Consider the following 19,054-nt stretch of genomic DNA (forward strand, 5'->3'; position numbering starts at 1 on the left):
CAAAGAATTTTATTTCTTTTATCAGAAAGACTGATTTTGTGACTTTGATGAAAAACCTCTTTTGCAATATTGGTGGGAAATCCGATTTATTGGTATTGGCAGAAAAATGTGATTTTGCGTTTTTGGTGAAAACAATATATGTGCGTGAAGAGAGATTCATAGTTTAAAAAACATTAGTTAGATTTTAACTTTGTAAGTTTGATTATACCGTTTTGAATTTTGATGAGAAACTTAATTTTGCAGTTATGAGGGAAACATGATTTGGTAGTCTTGGGGAGAAACCCCAATAATGCTTTTTTGGTGGGAAACTCATTCTTGTTTATGGTGAGAAAACCTAATTTGCGGTTTTGGCGGAAAAAAATGATTTTGGCAGAAAAAATGTGATTTTTTTTTGACAAAGAATTTTATTTCTTTTATTAGAAAGACTGATTTTGTGATTTTGATGAAAAACCTCTTTTGCAATATTGGTGGGAAATCCAATTTATTGGTATTGGCGGAAAAATGTGATTTTACGGTTTTGGTGAAAACAATATTTGTGCGTGAAAAGAGATTCATAGTTTAAAAAACATTAGTTAGATTTTAATTTTGTAAGTTTGATTGGTCATGTGTTTTAAGATGTTGGGAGTAGAGAGTTTGTATTAGAAGAAGCAAAAGTGTATTGGTAGTTGAAAGTGTTCTATCATGTAATTAAGAATTGTAAAAGTGACTTATAGTGTAAATAACTCTTGTTAAATGAGAATCTTCATTTTTTCACAAACGTGTTATTTTCTTTTGAAAATCGTACTTCCTTCTACTTCCAACATGTATCACAAGCATAATCTTGTAGATGATTATTTTTCTTCTAATTATATTATTTTCAGTGATATGATAAAATATTAGGTTCCATTTTTGGTTTTGTTTAAGGTCCCGTAATTTCAAAATCGGTCTTGATTGGTTGTGTCACGATGCCGCTCATGATTCTGATGCTGAAGCTGAGTAAGTATTGCAATCTCTTGTGATGGAAAAAGGTAGTGAAGTATGTTATAATATCTCCGGTACATCCAACATAGTGATCTTTGGCTTATGTTTTGTGAGCAAAATTGGGTAACTGTTAGGCATTTATGATCTTTGGCTTGTTTTGCTATTTGGTGCTATTCTGAATTCATGGAACTTCTAATGATTTTGATTCGAATCGCTTGTTATCCGTAACTCTACGAAGCAAACCAAAAATTAATATGTAATATTCGTAAAAAAACGAAGCAATCACAAATACTTATACTTTTAGAAGCGAATATCCGACACAATTTGTTATATATATATATATATATATATATTCAAAGAATTATACATAATATTTAAATACTATATTTTATGTAAAATTTATAGTATTTTTATTTATTAAATTTATTATATAAGTTATTAGAATTTTAGAAAGTAAATAATTTTTTGTAATATAACATATTTATATTATTTTTAAATAAGTTTATTTGTACGGATTGAAACGATTCGGATAATTAACAGATCGGATCATGAATATTTGATGGGTGCCCTTCCTTAAACCAATTCAGAATAAGAAGGGATATAAAGGGCGGCGGGTAGGAAACAGTGGTTTGAAGAAAAATAGTTAGTCCAATGGGATTGAAGATATAATCGACTTGTAAATCTGTTTTGGTCTCCGAAAATGTCTGGAGTCAGAAGTTCATTGATAAAAAAAAGTCTATTGACCGCATTCATTCAACAGGCCAAAAATGTAGGATCTAAGTTGAATAATAGACTTCAATAAAATATGTTTTCGACCAAAAATCTACAAAAAAAAAAAAAAAAAAAACCATACGTGAAGGGGGTCATACGATAGTTAGAGAAAAGAACCCAACGGTAAAAGAAATGTGCAGAGATACAAACACAAGAAAGAACTAGCAAACCCAGATTATACATTACATTACATCACATTACATATGGGATACATACACTAACTTAACAAAACCTATACACTCAAAACCCCAAAGTTACACTCTAATTTATCCTTTTCCTAGAAGAATATGGCTCTTCAGTTTTAGAATCAAGCCCAACACAACTTACACAACAAATAACCAATGAATGAGCCAGAATATGTTTCCAAGCAGTTTAGCTCTTGCTGCCCAACTGAACCGCAGACTTGTGTTGAAGAAGAATCATGCTCAAGTTTCCCCAATTTTTTAGTTTCTACAGCGTCTTATCCATCTCTCACAAATCTTCTGCTAACGCCTGCTTACATACATTAGGACATCAACGTTAGAATCTACAACTCCTGACTCAAATATTCTCGTGCAAAAGAAACCAAGAGTTTCACCAGTGTAGACATTCTACTAAGTTAGCCTCGTCTATGGAGAAGTGAAGATCTTGATTCCCGAGCCTGAGAATGATAAGGGCCGTTTTACAAATGGGTGGTTCAGTAGCTCAGCCGCAGTTGGCCGCTCCTCTGGGTTCACTCGGAGACACTTAATTATAAAATCTCGGGCGTCTAGTGATAATGTATCAGGTATGTCTGGAAGCTCACCCTTTCCGATTCTAAACAGGGCTTGATACTGCATGTTTGCACAAAATCTGACATCAACTCTTTTTTTCGACGACATCAACTCTTATTTTACTGGGAAAAACCCATAAATAAATAAACAATAACCTAAAAATTAAAGGTCAAATAAACAACTAGACTGAATATTAAACAAAGCTGGACGACTTACGGGGTTTTCAAGATCGCAGTAGGGGATCTTCCGAGTCAGCAATTCCAGCACAGTGCACCCAAGGCTCCATATATCAGCTGAACTTCCATACCCGTCAGTACGCTTGAGGTTAATAACCTGAACAAAATTGTTGCATTCCATTTAGAATCAACCATAAAAGCATAGCCTTAAATACTGTGAAAGTGAAATGAATCCAACGTTACACGAGTTATACCAATAGTTCGAGATCCAATAATTATGTTGGCGAGCAATATGTTTGTCTATTATTGTATTCATATAATCAAAAGAGTAGAAAGGAAATGTGTAATAATCTCCAAAAACAATACCTCTGGAGCCATCCAGAATGGAGTCCCCTTGCTGGACTTAATGTCGTTTAGTTTTGAAACCTAAATGACACAATACAAAATAAATAAATAAAAGACAGAAGCAACTACTTTAGAGCAAAACCTATAGATATCTACAAAATGGAAAAGAACCTTTGCCAATCCAAAGTCTGCAAGCTTAACAGCTCCACTTGCGTCAACCAATATATTTGCACATTTGATGTCCCTTTTGTCGAATCAGATGAGAAAAGTAAGGGAAAGAGTAAATACAGGGAAATCTATGACAAGAAAGGGTTTCTACTAGTCTTTACCGGTGGATGAAACCTTCTCCGTGGAGATATTTCAAGCCGTCAAGGATCTGTCTGGTGTAGGTGGACACTACAGAGTCCCGAAGCGGGTATTTTTGGTAAAGTTTGAGAAGAGAGCCTTGGGAGACAAGCTCAAGAAAGATGTACAAATTCGACCCATCCTGCAACACACCAAATAGGCGTTACTGATTGAGCTGCAAGTGTGAAGAGGAAAGCCAGAACGGGGAACATACCTTGGCCGTGCCACGATATCTCACTATATTCTGATGCTGAAGCTGACTAAGTAATGCAATCTCCTATATAAATGAAGCGAGGAGGATAAGCAAACCAACCTTTGACAGGTAAAATGTGACAAATGATATATATCTCACCCTTTCTAGTTGTTGAATGCACTCTTGTGCCTGACTTCCCTGATCAATAAGTGAAACTTCCTTGACAGCAAAGAAGTCCCCATCACTATCCATCAAAAAAAGTTTATTCATCAGCCAAATGCATAAAGTAAAAGCTCCCTTTTGTACCTTAAACAGTAGGACTTACCCAGAAATGCCTTCATACACGGAGCCAAATGATCCTCGTCCCAGAAGGTCACCCTTCAGCCAAGAAGTGATGATATTTCCAGAAGAATAAACCGGCGAGGTGTTGGATACTGTGCTGGAGGAGTCACCACCCTCGTTTGTAGTGAATGAGCATGACTCATCAGCTGTAACCGCGAGAAGCCTCTCCTGCTTTTCCACTTGATCTGCCTTGTCGGAAGAAGAAGAAGAAGAAGAAGACGAAGACGAACTTGGCCGCTTAACAATTTCATGTTCCGGCCCCAAATGCATAAGGAAGTCCCAAGATGATCCTTGGTGATCAATAGGAGGCCGTTTCGCGGGAGGAGGCTTAAGCACAGATGGTCTTACTCCTTTTATACCACCACTAACACCAACAACAGGCACGACATCACTGGAACTAGGAACGAGATAACCTCTCGACATTACCCGCTGGAGACCACGCTTCGTACCGCCACCATCAACCACAACCCTATCAGCCAAACTCCCAACCTCGGAATTAGCATCACCACTCGGACCAGATCGACTCCAATCGTGGTCGAAAGAGTTAGACCTGTTGATAACCTCCGAAGAGGAACGCATCATGGAAGCTTCCCAGGCGTCGAAAGAAATAGCCAAATCGTCAGGGCCAGACACGCCAATGGACTTAAAGATCCGATCCAACTCTCCATCGCCTCCTCCTCCTCCGATGCGGAAACTGGTTCGATCCACCTCAAGAGAGCGCGTCATCAGGGAAGAAGTGGAGACGGATAGATCGTCAGCTGAGGAGCTGGAAGAAGAAGCGGCGTCATACTTGACGTTCTTCAAGGCGCCAATACGCTCTAACTTCCGCTCCCCTCCTCTCCTACCCGAAACTTTCTTCATACGAGCTATCAATCTATCCATAAATAGCTAAATCCATACACAAGTTTTTTCTGTGAGTACCGCACCTTTATTGATTGATTGATTGCTTTCAAATGGTAATTTTCCGAGAAAATCTACAAGTGCGGGAGTGAGGACCGAAGATTGTGCAAACCCTGGCGGCCGAAGAAGAAAAATAAAAGGAAAAGTAAACGAAAACACGGTTTTTCGTTAAATAATTGGTCTCATTTCTCTGTGTTTTTGATTCCTCATCTTTTTTTTTTTTTTTTTTTTTTTTGTTAGTGGGTGCTTCACAGAGAGTCTTTTGTTTCTTTTTATTTTCTTTAACATGTCGAGGCTTATCTAATTGGGCTTTTCAGGCCTTCCAGTTTCGGTGGCTAAGATTTATAATGTTACAAGTTATAAGAAAACCATGCTTAGTTTTTAATTAAAAACCAGGTGCAATTTTGCGGATAATTATATTATATGAACAAATATATGTTATGTTTACATTATTATAATTTTCAATAATAATTAAAATTTTAATTTTTAATTTCAAATAGTTGAATAATCAAAAATTTCAGTATATGTTTTTAGAAAATCTGTGAAATTTTAGTATATGTTTTTTAGAAGATCTTACAGAAAAGTAATATTATAATTAATTCAGATAATTGGTTGTAAAATTATTTTATATTTAACACGTGAAAAGCCGGGAATACTCTAGCTTTCAAGAAATAAAAAGATAGTTTTTTTTTTGTGTGTAGGACCAATACAATGATCAGATGCTTTTATCATGAAGATATTTTGTAAACGTTTTTGTGTAGACTTAAGAAAACATAATAACTTTTAATAATTCTTTACCTACAAATCTAATTCTTTTATATAAGAATTAGGGGTGGACGTTCGGGTACCTGTTCGGGTTTGGGTCGGGTATTTCAGATTTTCGGGTATTTCGGTATAGAGGTTTAGAACCCGTTCGGGTATTTTTGAACTTCAGGTCGGGTTCGGGTATTTTTAGTTCGGATTAGGTTATTTCAGATCGGGTTTGGATATTTAGATTTTGAAAAAAAATATTAATTTTTTCATTTCTCATATTTCTTGTATTTAAAAATATAACTTTCACTTAACTAATTTTTTTTTAATAGATTGAATGGTTAAAAAAATTTGGACATAACATTTTGAAACTAAAAAGACATTAATTTGGTTATTGTTTTTAAATTTTGGATGTAACTTTTTGCTAATTCTTGAAATAAAAAGTTTGACATGCATTTCAAGTGAGTAGCAAATCATTTTTTCCGTGATTGTATGTATATCATATGAACTTAAAATATGTGTAGTATCAATATAAATATTTTATATAAAATAAGAGATGTAAACTAGAAATATAAGGTTAATTATACATATGTTCGGTTATCTTCGGATATCCACTCGGGTTCGGATATTACCCGTCCGGGTTCGGTTCGGATATTACCCGTCCGGGTTCGGATATCCAATCTCTCCTAATTTAATATCCGTTCGGATATTTTGCTACTTCGGTTCGGATTTCGGTTCGGATTTTTCGGATCGGGTTCGGGTGCGGCTTCGAATATCGGGTAAAGTACCCATCCCTAATAAAAAATTAAAAATATATAACCATTAAATTTCTTTCAATAAAAAAACTTAAATTATTTTATTTAATTATATATAAATAATTGATAAAGAAAAAAAATTTGATAAAACATATATATTATTTCTCCAATTCTACAATTAGTTACCATAAATCATTATTTGTAATATTACTTGTGTTATTTGGTAATTTATATTAAATAGTTCTATTTTTTTTTTGACAGCAAACATTCACAGACTCATGTAGACTCTGTAAACCAAGGTGACAACTCTGCATCCATATGTACAACGAAAGACAGTTGTTTCCGAGCACTGCGTGCCAAGCGATCCGCCTTTATGTTTTCCGTCCTAGGTACATGAACGACATCTGAGTTGGTGAAGCTTCTTCTCAAAAGCTTAATGTATTCCAGGTAACTTTCAAATGCTGGACATTCCTATGATCCGAAACCATCTTCACCAATTGAGAGCAATCCGTAGCAACCGTAACCCTAAACTGTCTTAGATTTTTCATGATTTCCATTGCCCAGATTAGTGCCTTCATCTCCTCATGAAGAGGTGAGAGACATGCCCTTAGATTCCTTGCTCCTAACAAGCCCTCAAACCCCGGTAGCGTGCTGAACCAGCCTTGCCCAAAAAATAAATCTTTATCTTTCCAAGAACCGTCAGTGTAACACCATCTTCCTGTAGTCCCTGATCATGAATTAGGTTTGTTTTGTGCTTCATGTACCAACCTGGGATTATTGATGACATGTGTCTCAGCCCAAAGTGTTGATTCCAATTCTGCTAAGTTAAGTGTTTCTCTCGTATCAATATCAAGATTACTGAAAACTTTATTATTCCAGCCATTCCATATGTACCATAATATCCATGCAAACTGATGGTCCTCCATTTTTGGGGTAACTCTCCAAAACAGATGGTCCATATTAGCAAAAAGAGAGCCAATAGGAAAAATGTTTGGGTTCGATGGAATCTTAGATAGTGCTCACACTTGACGTACCGGGGGACATTCGAAGAACACATGATTTATTGATTCCTCCGGGTCTCCACACCGTGCACAACATGTATCTCCTTGTATTCCTCTCGCTTTTAGATTTTTTGTTACCGCTATAAAACCTGTCAGCAGCCGCCATAAGAAATGTTTTAACTTCGGAGGACACTTCACTTTCCAGCAGAATGCCTTAAGTATATCCACATTGGGTCCATAAAATTCTGGTGGCTTTTCTTGTCAAGATAGATCCTTTCTATTTGATACCATGATTGAACCGCGTATTTTCCATTATTAGTGAAATGCCATCCATTCCTATCTTCCATCTGATTCCTACTCAAAGGGATACTTTCAATCATTTTTACATCGTGGGGTTCCACCAAAGTCCTAATTGCATGTAAATTCCATGTTCGGGATTCCTGATTAATGAGAAAATCCACTGTAAGGTCTGGGTAACTGTTATGAAGGTTTTTGTTAGCTGGTCTCGGACGAGTGGATGAGATCCAAGGATCATTCCATACTGAAATAGATGACCCTGTTCCAACCCTTTTAATTAGTTCTTTACAAACCAGAGATCTAGCAGAGATAATACTCCTCCAGCCATATGACGGGGAATATGAGCGAATCGGTTCCAGGGGTGAAGCATTCTTGTAGTACTGTCCTTTGAAAACTCGAGAAAAAAGGACATTTGGCTTCTCGATCAGCCGCCACAAGTGCTTTCCAAGCATCACCGTATTAAAATCAGTCAAATCCTTGAAGCCTAGCCCACCATTATCCTTATGTACACATAATTTATCTCATGATTTTCAATGCATGCCTCTTGTGCTTCTCCTGGACTCCACCAAAACTGAGCTACTGCACTCGTTAGTTTCTTTAAATAGTTCTATTTACCTTTTATTTTTAGATCTGATTAAAATAAATAACTAATAAACGTCAACAACCAATCAAATTATAATTATTTTTTAAAACTTAACCTATTAACAATGCATAAGAAAAAAAAATCATTTAAGTGACTTCTCAATTAATATAGAGAAAATTGCCAAAACGGAACAAAAAAACAATATAGTTGTCCATATGGTATAAAACCATCACTAAGTTGTCCCTATAGTATAATATTTTTTATAATCCCAAAACTAACCTTTCCTTAATCAAATTAAACATAAATTAAAACCATTTTTAAAAAGTTTAATGGAAAAAGATAAAAAAATAAGGTAATCCCATAATGTTTTAGAAAGGAAAAAAAAATTAAAAACAATTTTTTTTTTAAAAAAGAACACACGACACTGATCAAAAATATCTCGTAACCTAATTGCATTTGGTTTCTAAAATCCTCCAAAACTATTCTTTTAAAATCCTCTAAGGTAGAGCTTGATTCCAATAACAGTAGCCTACCCCAATTATCATCAGCCAAAAAAATCCATCATGTGCTTAAACTAAATTCCCAAACACCACATATTGTATAAATATGCATCATAGAACAAGAATTTTTGAAAATCACAAGACAAACTATGGAAAAATCATAGATTGATGAAGAAGAAAAGCCAAAATCATTTGTTTTTGATATTTTGACAAAGAAAATCGACCAGGACACGTTTTAGGAAATTAGAATATTTTTAGAATATTTTTTTAACTGAAACTTCCTTAATTTTCGGAAAAACTGGTTTTTTTATCCGTAGAAGGCACCTTCTACACTGTGTAGAACCATGACAAAAATTCTGAATACAATTTCTACTTTTTGTAGACGTTCATGCTAAGTTTAGATTTCGCATACCCAAAATTTTAGAATACTTCATAAAAGTAGAAACTGCATTCAAAAGAAAAGTAGCGATCTTTACAATTAGTAGAATTCGCATTCTCCATGTTTAGAATTTTAAACATTTTTAGATTGTTTCTTCTAAAAAAAGTAGATGGACTTGTTTATTATAGAATTCGTTTTCTACTAACTCATTTTCCGTAGAAGATGAATTATACTTTTAGTGGAACGTAATTTTAAAATTTTACTTATCAAGTTTCTTAACCAAAAAAAATATGTGTTTGTGTATATAGTGTTTTATTAATTGTTTATATTTTTAATATTTTTTTGGATTCATAAAACTATTTATTTCATTAATTTTCAGAAATGGAAAGGGTAAAAGGGAGAATAAATGGACAAATATGATTTTATACCATATGGAGAACTATGTTGTTTTTATGTTCCGTTTTAGCAATTTTCCCATTAATATATAGTATGATTTATCTCTTTAAAACCAAGGATAAATTTGGTTAAAGTAAACATGTGTTAGGAAAATGGTAGTCTAAGTAATTTCTCTCATAATTTTGTTAATTCACAAATCACACTTTCTCAGTCATTTTTTATTTAGTGTTTAACATAAAAATTAAATGGGTTAAAAAACCATTTCTTCCTTTAAAACATACATATTTTAATTAAATCTGATTAATTAATAAGAAAAAAATAATTTTTAAATTTTTAAATAACGAAATGTTGGTATTTTAGGCATATATACTTAATATTAATGTGAGAACCAATATTATATCAAAATAAAATATTTTTATTTGTATGAAATTTGTTAAAATTTGGAATTAAGGAATCAAAGGAAACGCATCTCATCTCAAACGTAATTTTAAACGGAGATGGAAGCGCTTACCTGAGCTATGGAAAGTTGCTTCAATACTCAACATGTCAACATTTCAAAACAGATTGCAAGGATCTAATCTTAATGATTCAATAACAAAAGTAAGGCCAAATTTTTAACGGAATTTAAGAAGTTAGCTATTTTAAAGTCAATGTTTCAAGACTTCAAGGTTGTCTTCCATCCTCGAGCACAAAACCGGACTGCTAATTCATTAGCTAAGATTGCACGTGCTTTTCATATGAATTTGTGTTTTTTATGGGTGTTCTATTCTTGGCTGGCTTCTCATACTACCTCTTTTTTTACTAATAAATAGCATTTTTGATATCTGAGATATAAAAATAAAATTGTAATATTCATTCGAGTCTGGATAGAGACCCTTACAAGGTCTTGGAGATCGGGAATCAAAGGAAAATAATCATAGCAACATGAGATCCCTCATCATTCTTTTTTTTTTTTTTTTGTAAGTACTCATTTTATAAATTAAATCCAACTACAGGGGGTGCACAAGCCCAACACAAAAAAACATGGGCTTGGCTCAAAAGGGGCTAGAAAACAGCCTCTTAGCCAAAAAAAACATCCAAGTTCCTAAAACTGAATCTCCATCACTTGAGAGACGTTGCTTCCTTACTATAGGGTCCAACCTGAATTTGATAATTTGTTTAATCTCTACAATCAAAGTCCCTGGTGGTTTTTGCACCGCTGAATGAATCCTCGAGTTTCTTTCTTTCCAAATTAATTACAAGACTGCTTGGTAAGTTAGCCTCACAATCAGAGTAACTTTATCATTCCTTGAGGGAGCTTCCAACCATCTCAATACATCCTCAAACAGCTATGGAGGAGAGAGATGCATACGAGATATAAAGAAAGTCCAAACCTCGTTGCTATAGGAGCAGTCAAAAAACAGATGCTGACGGCTCTCATCATGCTGCGAGCACAACACGCAGCTTGCGGGAACATTCAACCCCCACCTTATCAGTCTATCCCTCGTAACCATTCTGTTCTGAGCAGCCACCCAAGCTATAAATGTGTGCTTCGGAACACGACCAGAGAACCAAACCTTCTTATGCCAAAACACTTCTAGTGTAGGAGGGTGAAGCGCTCGCCAAGTCTCACTAGCTGAGAAAATACCTGAGCCACGCGCTCCATCCGGGTACCACACATATTTGTCATTCTGAGCTGAAACTATGATCTCCTGAGCACTTGGCAAGCAAGCCTTTAGCAGAGTTATGATCGGGCTTCTACTTCTGCTACGATCAAGCCACCAACCATCAGAAATCAGAGCGTCAGCCACCACTGCGTTGATGTTAAGACCTGTAACAGACGGCCCTCTTTCTCCTACCAGCTCGATCAGAGGACCTAGAGACTTCTAATTATCGTACCAGAAGCTCGCAGTAGCACCATCTCCCACTTCGCACTGAATCATAGGCCTAGCTAACTCCCTCAACTTACAAATGGCCCTCCAAAACCAGCTTCCTCTATTCGCTGGATCCAAGACCCAAAAACAATCTCCTCTGATCAGGTTCCCACGGCCCCACGAGATCCCATCATTCATTTCCGTTTTATCAATAACGGATTAAAGAGGATGTTGGTGCTATATAGATGGTCTATGGAATCATACATACGTGAATTTGAGTTTGGGTGGCAGTATTTTAAGAAGGCATCACTCACAGTGCCGTGCTTAGCATAATAGGGGCCTAAGGCAAAATAGCTAATCTTATTTTAATAATAAAAATATCTAGTAATTTTAGTATAATAATAGTATTTTAATATACGTTGACAAATAAACAACAGCTTAAAAAATTATTGAAAACTTAGATTGAAAACATTATGTCTTGTTATAAGCTAAATTCTACGTAGACAAAGAAGTTTTCAACATTAATAAGAAAACCAGAAGTTAATGCTCAAAGGAAAATAGAAATTGATGTTTGATTATTAAAAGAAAGCATATTATCACGTTGTTTATGTCATAATCTATAAATTCGGGGCCCCAAAATGAACTAATATGAGAAGGGGCCTGAGGCCAATGCCTCAAAATCAAAAGGGTAGGCACGCCTCTGATCACTCATAAAAGGAAAAAAGGTAGATGTCTAAAATGAAGGTTTTCTTTTTGCATGCAGAATTTAAATAACTTCTAGGGATAATGCATTTTTTTTTACTGTAAGCATAAATGGTGGCTTTTGCAATGGAAAGTTTTGAAGTGGTAAGATGATGTTTTCACCCGAAAAGTAATCTTCGTTCTCAATAAATTTGGCGGAATCTAATGAAATTAAAGAGAAGTATTTTGTCACTATCTCGTTCATTCCACTCGCAGAGAACAAAAAGGATGAATGTTGTACTACATATATGTGTGTGTGTGTTTGCTGTTGACAAAATGAAATATTTTTCTTTTATATTTTCTTTGAACAACATTATATGTCATTTTCTTATAGATTATAAGTCAAATCCTTTTTGCAAGTATATATATGTGTGTGTGTGAATTAAATGAAATTATGATAGTATTCCTTTTTGTTAAGTTCTGATTTATAGTATAGTATTCCTTTTTGTTAAGTTCTGATTTATAGTATCTTTATCAAAATGTATTATAATAGTGCCAAACAGTTTTTTCAATTAATGTTTTTTTCATTTGTCAATATATATTATTTTTTTCCTCAAAATTATAGAAACAGTTTATTTAAATGATAGATAGGATGAGTGTACAAAACTATGGTAATAAATTTATTAAAATCTGTTCAAAGATATAATTAAATTGTAATAGTAAAACCATAATTATTTAATGATATTTTACTTGTCAAAGTATGCATTAATTGGCTGTGCATAAACAGGGAAGTACATTTATGGTATTGAATTTTTATATTACTATAAATTCATTGGACCAGGAAGAACCATTTCAACAGTTTCTCAAAACAATTTCTTAAATAAAACCAGAAAACCTTAATTAGTATTACAAAATATAATATAAAAACAAAAATGGAGTAGTTCTCCTTTGGGGAAGAGAGGTAGAGAGGCATTTGTTTGTTCGTGTGTTCCTTCTTTGTGGGTTTATTGACAGCGATGATGATCTTCAAGTATCTTTGAAACTATCTGTGGGAGAGAGGGTTTCTCATAACTGATTTCGTGTAGGTTTGGGACAAATCGATTTTTTTTTTTAATTTAGATTGTGATTTCTTCCCTGCCCTTGTGGTGTATAGTAAGAGAGTGAAAGAGGGCAGAGAATTGTATATTGGTTCCTTTGCTTGATACAATATAGCTTTACTGATGGAGAAACGTGAACCCTCTTTGGTACCTGAATGGTTGAGAAGTTCAGGGAATGGTTCTGGTGTTGGGAATAAAAGTCATATTCAGTCATCTTCTGCTCGCTCAGGTATGCTCCAGTTTTATATGCCTCTATATTCCTTTTAAAACCATTGTTTGAATAGCATCGTAACTTCATATCATTTCCGTTTTCATTTTGATTTAGATAATAACAAGAGTAGGAACCCTAGGGCAGAAACCGATGTTGATTCAGTTCGGTCTCCTTTAATCGATCGGTCTTCTTCCACCGATGCACGGAGGAGGTTTAGTAATGGGTCTACCAAAAATGCATATAGGAATTTCAATGTTCAAAGGAGAGGTAAAGATCGGAGAATGGAGAGAGATAGGCCGAGCTACATAGACCCATGGGACCGTGATTCTCGTTTCCCTTTCGGTACCTTCTTAAATGGAAGGAATCAAGAGCAGTCAAGACGATCAAATTCAATGACAACAAGGAAACATGACGACTACTTAGCTCAAGGGTTTACAAATGCAACGAGTTCCAGGGATTTTCCTAGGCTTAAAACCGAAGAGGGGAATGAAGGAGACCCAGACGCTGTAAAAATCTCATCTTCTGATCTAAGTCTTGCTGTTCAGAGCTTGTCTGTTGGTGACTCAGGCATTACTGCTGGGGAAGGTTGGGCATCGGCTCCGGCGGAGGTTCCCAATGATATTAAGAAAAGTGGTTCTGACTCTGATATTACTTCGAATACCTTAACGGGACAGACTCGTAACATGGCTGAAGCATTGCTGCAGCCTCCTAGAACTGGTGCATTTCCTCAGGTATATTTTTTTTATATTTGTGTTGCTTTATAGTACTCTTGCCTTTTTACTGTTTGTCTAAGATGTTATTTTTATTAGGGATATTCAATGATAAAAAGACTTGAGGACCAAGCTCTTAAGCTAATACCGGTTGTGCCTTCTGCACCAAAGGGCTCAGTAAGCTTTTTTTCCGGAGCTATTATTATTTTCCTCCTCTCTTTCCTTGGGCTATACTGTATATATTTTGGTTTTATTTATCAGGTTTCCATGACCAAACCAATGGTTCGAAGTGGTGCAGTTGGTCTTGCTTCTTTTAGAAATACCCACAAGCATTCCTCGATGCTGCTAGGCAATATTCATTCTAATTATGGTAAGCCTGATAGTAAGCTGGTAATTCTCAACCCTGCGGGCAAAGAATCTGGAGGTCCAAGTCGTATAACCAACAGCGTGGCAGCTGGTTTCCAGATGATCGCTGCTCCATCTGCGCCATTCATTACTTCTGTGGCTCAAACGCAGAGCAGGAATGCGTTTTACAGTGCTTTGAAGAAGAAGACATCTACAAACATCTCAACTAGCTCTTGCATCTTCCCTTCTGTCGAGGAAAAATCAGACATCTCTAAGGAGCTTGTAGCTAGTAACCCTTCAAGTGTGCATGCTGCAGAAAGAGATGGTGGTTTTGAACCGGCAGACCTTCCAGATGAAGAAGAGGCTGAGTTCCTTAAATCCCTTGGGTGGGACGAAAACAATACTGAGGTAGAAGCCCTTACAGACGAGGAGATCAGAGCTTTCTATGAACAGGTATATGAACATAACAACACTCCTACTCCGGTTGCTTTGATTCTCTCTCATTGTTTTTTTCTAACACTCATTTGACTTTACATACAGCACAAGAAGTTGAAGCCATCACTGATGAAAAAGCTGCCTATCATTAAAGAGGCAACTGAGGACGCAACTCTCAGCTCGTGATCCGATTTTGAAGATAGTTTTCTCATTTCTCTTTCCTTATTTTGGTGGTGGGGAGCTTCAGTTGCACTATGAGTGTTGTTCTACTTCTTCAGAAAAGCAACAAAATTGAGTATTTGTACATCTTTTGGTCTGAAGATAGAGACTGGTTTTGTTTTCAAAGCTTCGTTGGAGCACCATTAACCCTAGCACCCCACTTGGTGCTTAATTTTTTTCTTTTTTGGTTTTTTCTCTGATTAAAAAAAAAAATTAAAAACGAACCAATCACGGAGCGCCACATGTCAGTGGGGCCCGCAAAACAGCTCAAGCATCGACGCCAAATCTGACGTTTTTAGCGCTCCATTTTCTTCTTTTATGGTGGGCTCCACCAACAAACACTCCATTGGAGATGCTCTTAGAGCACCATTATCGCATTGGGTTTCTTATTTTTTTATTTTTTATTTTTTAAAGAAAGAATCAATCGCGGGCCACCACATGTCAGTGGGGCCCGCAAACAGCACTAAAGACACACCAAAGATGTCTACTATTTCGCTATTTCTGCATACGTTTTTAAAAAATTATGCGGGACCCATACCTTAAAACCTTTGTTTATATAAGGCGATAAAGGTGCTCTTAGGTTTCTAATGTTTGATGACAATGATGATGACTGGGGAAAGAGAAAACATCTTGGTGGTATGAATGCAAAATTTAAAGGCTTTCGGTTTCTGTCTTAAAAATAAGTATTTCGTCTTTCGCATTTTTTTTTTCTCTATTTTAATTGGTTTCTTATGCGAACGGGATGCAAATGTAATGTTATTCCCTTGCCCTTTTTTTTTGGTATTGGAAAAGTCAATTTTCTGTGTATCATGATCATTTTAATTTTTAGAAGTAGATTAATGTGAAAACATTAACTAATTAAAAATATACATATCACTAATAATAATTATATTTTTTCCTTAATAAAAAATTAATTGAATTTTTTATTTTAATTTTCTCTTTTTACAAAACCAGATAAATAATAAAAAAATATTGATAAAATAAAAATATATAGATATTATATATATAACATATTTAATATAATATAAATAATAATAGTTGATTGGATAATAAATAGCATAATAATTTTTCAAATGTTTACTAATCAAAAACTCTATTAAGAACTTTTTTTTTTTTGAAAAAGACCATATTAAAAAAATTCTGCCTAATTTCTCTCGGTAAAAAAATCAGCTTTTCTAGATTTTTTCTAAGACCGGTTTTGACCATAATTTATTGCTTTTGTAATATATATTTTTAAGGTATTTAATGATTAATGGAGAATTCTTAGGATGAAGTTCTTAGAGAAATTTAAGAAACCGTCTGTTAATTTTTAACTAAAAAAGCTAAGAACCGGTTCTTAAATAAGATATTTAAGAGCCGGTTTTTATTTTATTTTAGTTAAAAATTATGAGACGGTTTCTTAAATTCCGTTAAGAACCCCGCCTTAAGAGTTCCTCATTAATCATACTCTAAAGATGTGGGCTTCACCGTAATAGTGACCTTTTTTTCTCAATCAATATATTTGAAGGAATGTACGTAATGATACTAAAAAGAATATTTTTTTCTATTTTGCTCCTTTCACACATAAATAACAAAAGACGTTGGCCATTGTGAGTAGAAATGGCAAACTCATAAATGATTACTCTTCTTGCAGTTTCTCACCACAATCTTGGTGTTTAATGATGTTTAGAAAATAAAAAGGGAGTTTCTTCACGGTTTCTCTCCATTATGTCAGTTATCTCCATGAAAGAATCCACGTCCCTTCGTAATGGAACAGTTTTTCACAAAGATTTGCGATGTAAAGAGTATAAAATCCAATTCACTGGATAATCTTTAGTTACTTTCTTCTTTATTTCTTACCACATATTATGTATTTTCTTTGGAAATTATACTCGATTATCATCAACATTGCTGATAAAAAAAATGGAGAGCATTACAAGATATTGATTTGGATTTCAATGATGCGCCGATCCCCTTGCCTACAGAGGTCGCCCCGACAAGCGGCATACGAGAACCGCTTCCTTCTGGTGGGACATACTGTCTTGCCTAGGCGAAAAACCTAAAATCAATAGGGGCAGCAATGCATGTTGGTGGTATGAATGAAAAATTTAAAATCTTTTGGCTTCTTTCTTAAAAATAAGAATTTAATCTTTTGCCCATTTTCTTTATTAGTTTTAGTTATTTCTCTATTTTTCTCCAACTCAATATTCTCGAACCGTAAACGTGTAACTTAGTTTGCTGATGCGATCGGGATGCAAAAGTATTTTGTTATGGATGTATAGAAGGAATGGAAATAACCTCTTGGTTTAACTTTTAAAGGAAATACACCAGAAGCATCGTCTGTAGATAGTATTCCTTTCAGAAACAAAAAATAAAAAGCATGTGTTGCAAAACATTCAAGCTGATCTCTGATTTGATTGTTTGTTCACCGTTGAGCAGCTTGAAAAAAACCCGAAGATATAGCTTTGTTTTTTATGTATGGTTTTCAGATTAATGTTGTGTTTTTGAATAATAAAATAATTGATGGTGAGGCAGTCAGTAATGGAATAAAGGTCTATACGACATTTTCTTGTGTGGATCATATCTTAGAACGTAAATATTAAGTTTGGGAACATCTTACGTGTTTTTCCTTAACAAGAAATAGATTATGGTTCATGATTGGTGATTTTAGTAAGATCACATGGCATAATGAAAATGGAAGGAAAGACGGTTCCTTTGATAATTTGTTCTTACTTTTTAAGCAGATGTTGTGGAATGCTGAAATTTCCATGCTTTTGAAATTTGATTTCTTGGGTTGGAAAAAGGGGACAATTAACAGTGAGATACTGCCTTGTACAAGCTATAGGGAATGAAGATTGGCAAAAAAAAAATCCCATATTCTAAAGTTCAATGTTGGGGTCAAAATCGGTTACGACGAAATCAATGTCGCAAAGTTCTCGAGAAACCTTTCTTCTCTCGAAAGGAAAAAAATGCAGGAAAACTAAAACTTCGTAAAAAGTATTACGCGACAAGTTCTCGGAAAAGATTATTCAATCTCTCGAGCAAACGATTCTCGAGCGACGAAACAACCGAACCAGCTTCGTCCAACTCGCCATCAGGCGTGTTGAATGGACCCCATCCAACTCGCACGATGGCGATTTGGATCGACCTCGTCCAACTCTCCAGCGGGTGAGTTGGACCGACCTCGTCCAACTCGCCATCAGGCGAGTTGGATCGACCATGTCTAACTCGCCATCAGGCGAGTTGGATCAGCTTCATCCGACTCGCCATCAGGCGACCTGGACCAATCCCACCCCATGTACTCTCGTTTCACTCTCCGGAACTCTCTCCTTCGAGTCTTGATCAAACTGTCTCTTGTTTCATCTCGATCGGAGTTACCGTTGAAACTTTAATATAAAATTAACAAAGACTTATTTTCTCATATGAATTCAAATAAATCATATAAAACGATAGCGGTTAACTTAACACCATAGTTGTCTCGACTATACGATTGGTTCCCACTATTTCGTAAAACCGACGTCATACGGAAGTTGATTTCTCTGAAAGAAATCGTAAAAACGCTTCAGTAAAAAAAAGGGCCGAAAAGGTCTAAAACGCGGCAAAAGCCCACTTACGATTTTAGACGAGAATGTGCCCAAAGTTACTTTGAAGGTTTATCGAATATTCACGAAAGAAGATAAATTTCAAGTTTTGAAAGATAATCATGAAGATCGAGAAAAATGAAATATTTCCGCAAAAGTATAAACTCAACCGGGGCAGAAAAGGAAAGGAAAACCGACCTTGGATGAGTATATAAGAGAAGCCAGATGAGAGGCGGAAAAGAGAACTTTTGACACATGAAATTTAGCACTTAGAGCAACTTTGGCAATTTTTCGTTTTTGTTATCGAGCTGCGACTCAATTAGGTATCCTGCCTTAGGAAGTTAGAACTAGGAACTCATCGACAGCTCTTGCGGCCGAGGCTTTTACATGTTGTAAACGCTCATACGCAGATTCATAATAATATCTTCTTTGCTCTCTTTTCGTTATTCTTGATTTATTATTTCTCGATTTTTCTCCAAATCAATAGTCTCAAATCGT

General features: G+C 35.2%; 3 protein-coding genes across 6 annotated transcripts; 1 reads left to right on the top strand and 2 right to left on the bottom strand.

The window, feature by feature from the left end:
* Positions 1 to 1,872: 1,872 nt before the first annotated feature.
* LOC106388446 (mitogen-activated protein kinase kinase kinase 1) lies at positions 1,873 to 5,009 on the bottom strand. 3 transcript variants are annotated; one of them, XM_022699251.2, is made up of 9 exons: positions 3,868 to 5,003; positions 3,702 to 3,786; positions 3,564 to 3,626; positions 3,334 to 3,491; positions 3,176 to 3,248; positions 3,026 to 3,085; positions 2,700 to 2,816; positions 2,309 to 2,543; positions 1,873 to 2,226 (listed from the first exon to the last, which is right to left on the bottom strand). In XM_022699251.2, the coding sequence occupies exons 1-8, from the start codon at positions 4,764 to 4,766 to the stop codon at positions 2,340 to 2,342; spliced, it is 1,659 nt and encodes a 552-aa protein (XP_022554972.1). In that variant the 5' UTR covers positions 4,767 to 5,003; the 3' UTR covers positions 1,873 to 2,226; positions 2,309 to 2,339. The 3 variants fall into 3 exon arrangements, with proteins under 3 accessions (XP_022554972.1, XP_013683977.1, XP_048606870.1); XM_013828523.3 differs by having other exon boundaries at positions 1,873 to 2,223; positions 3,868 to 5,002; XM_048750913.1 differs by having other exon boundaries at positions 1,873 to 2,543; positions 3,868 to 5,009.
* A 5,764-nt stretch (positions 5,010 to 10,773) lies between these two features.
* LOC106384045 lies at positions 10,774 to 11,496 on the bottom strand. The gene is made up of 2 exons (XM_013824066.1): positions 11,324 to 11,496; positions 10,774 to 11,191 (listed from the first exon to the last, which is right to left on the bottom strand). The coding sequence occupies exons 1-2, from the start codon at positions 11,494 to 11,496 to the stop codon at positions 10,774 to 10,776; spliced, it is 591 nt and encodes a 196-aa protein (XP_013679520.1).
* Positions 11,497 to 12,051: 555 nt separating this feature from the next.
* On the top strand, positions 12,052 to 15,094 carry LOC106384044. Of its 2 annotated transcripts, XM_048750915.1 has the most exons (4): positions 12,052 to 14,018; positions 14,097 to 14,174; positions 14,259 to 14,795; positions 14,883 to 15,094. In XM_048750915.1, exons 1-4 carry the CDS (start codon positions 13,569 to 13,571, stop codon positions 14,961 to 14,963), a joined length of 1,146 nt encoding a protein of 381 aa, XP_048606872.1. In that variant the 5' UTR covers positions 12,052 to 13,568; the 3' UTR covers positions 14,964 to 15,094. The 2 variants fall into 2 exon arrangements, with proteins under 2 accessions (XP_048606872.1, XP_048606871.1); XM_048750914.1 differs by having other exon boundaries at positions 14,097 to 14,795.
* Positions 15,095 to 19,054: the final 3,960 nt, after the last annotated feature.

The sequence above is a fragment of the Brassica napus genome, chromosome C3 (assembly GCF_020379485.1).
Source record: "Brassica napus cultivar Da-Ae chromosome C3, Da-Ae, whole genome shotgun sequence".
NCBI classification, from domain to species: Eukaryota; Viridiplantae; Streptophyta; class Magnoliopsida; order Brassicales; family Brassicaceae; genus Brassica; species Brassica napus.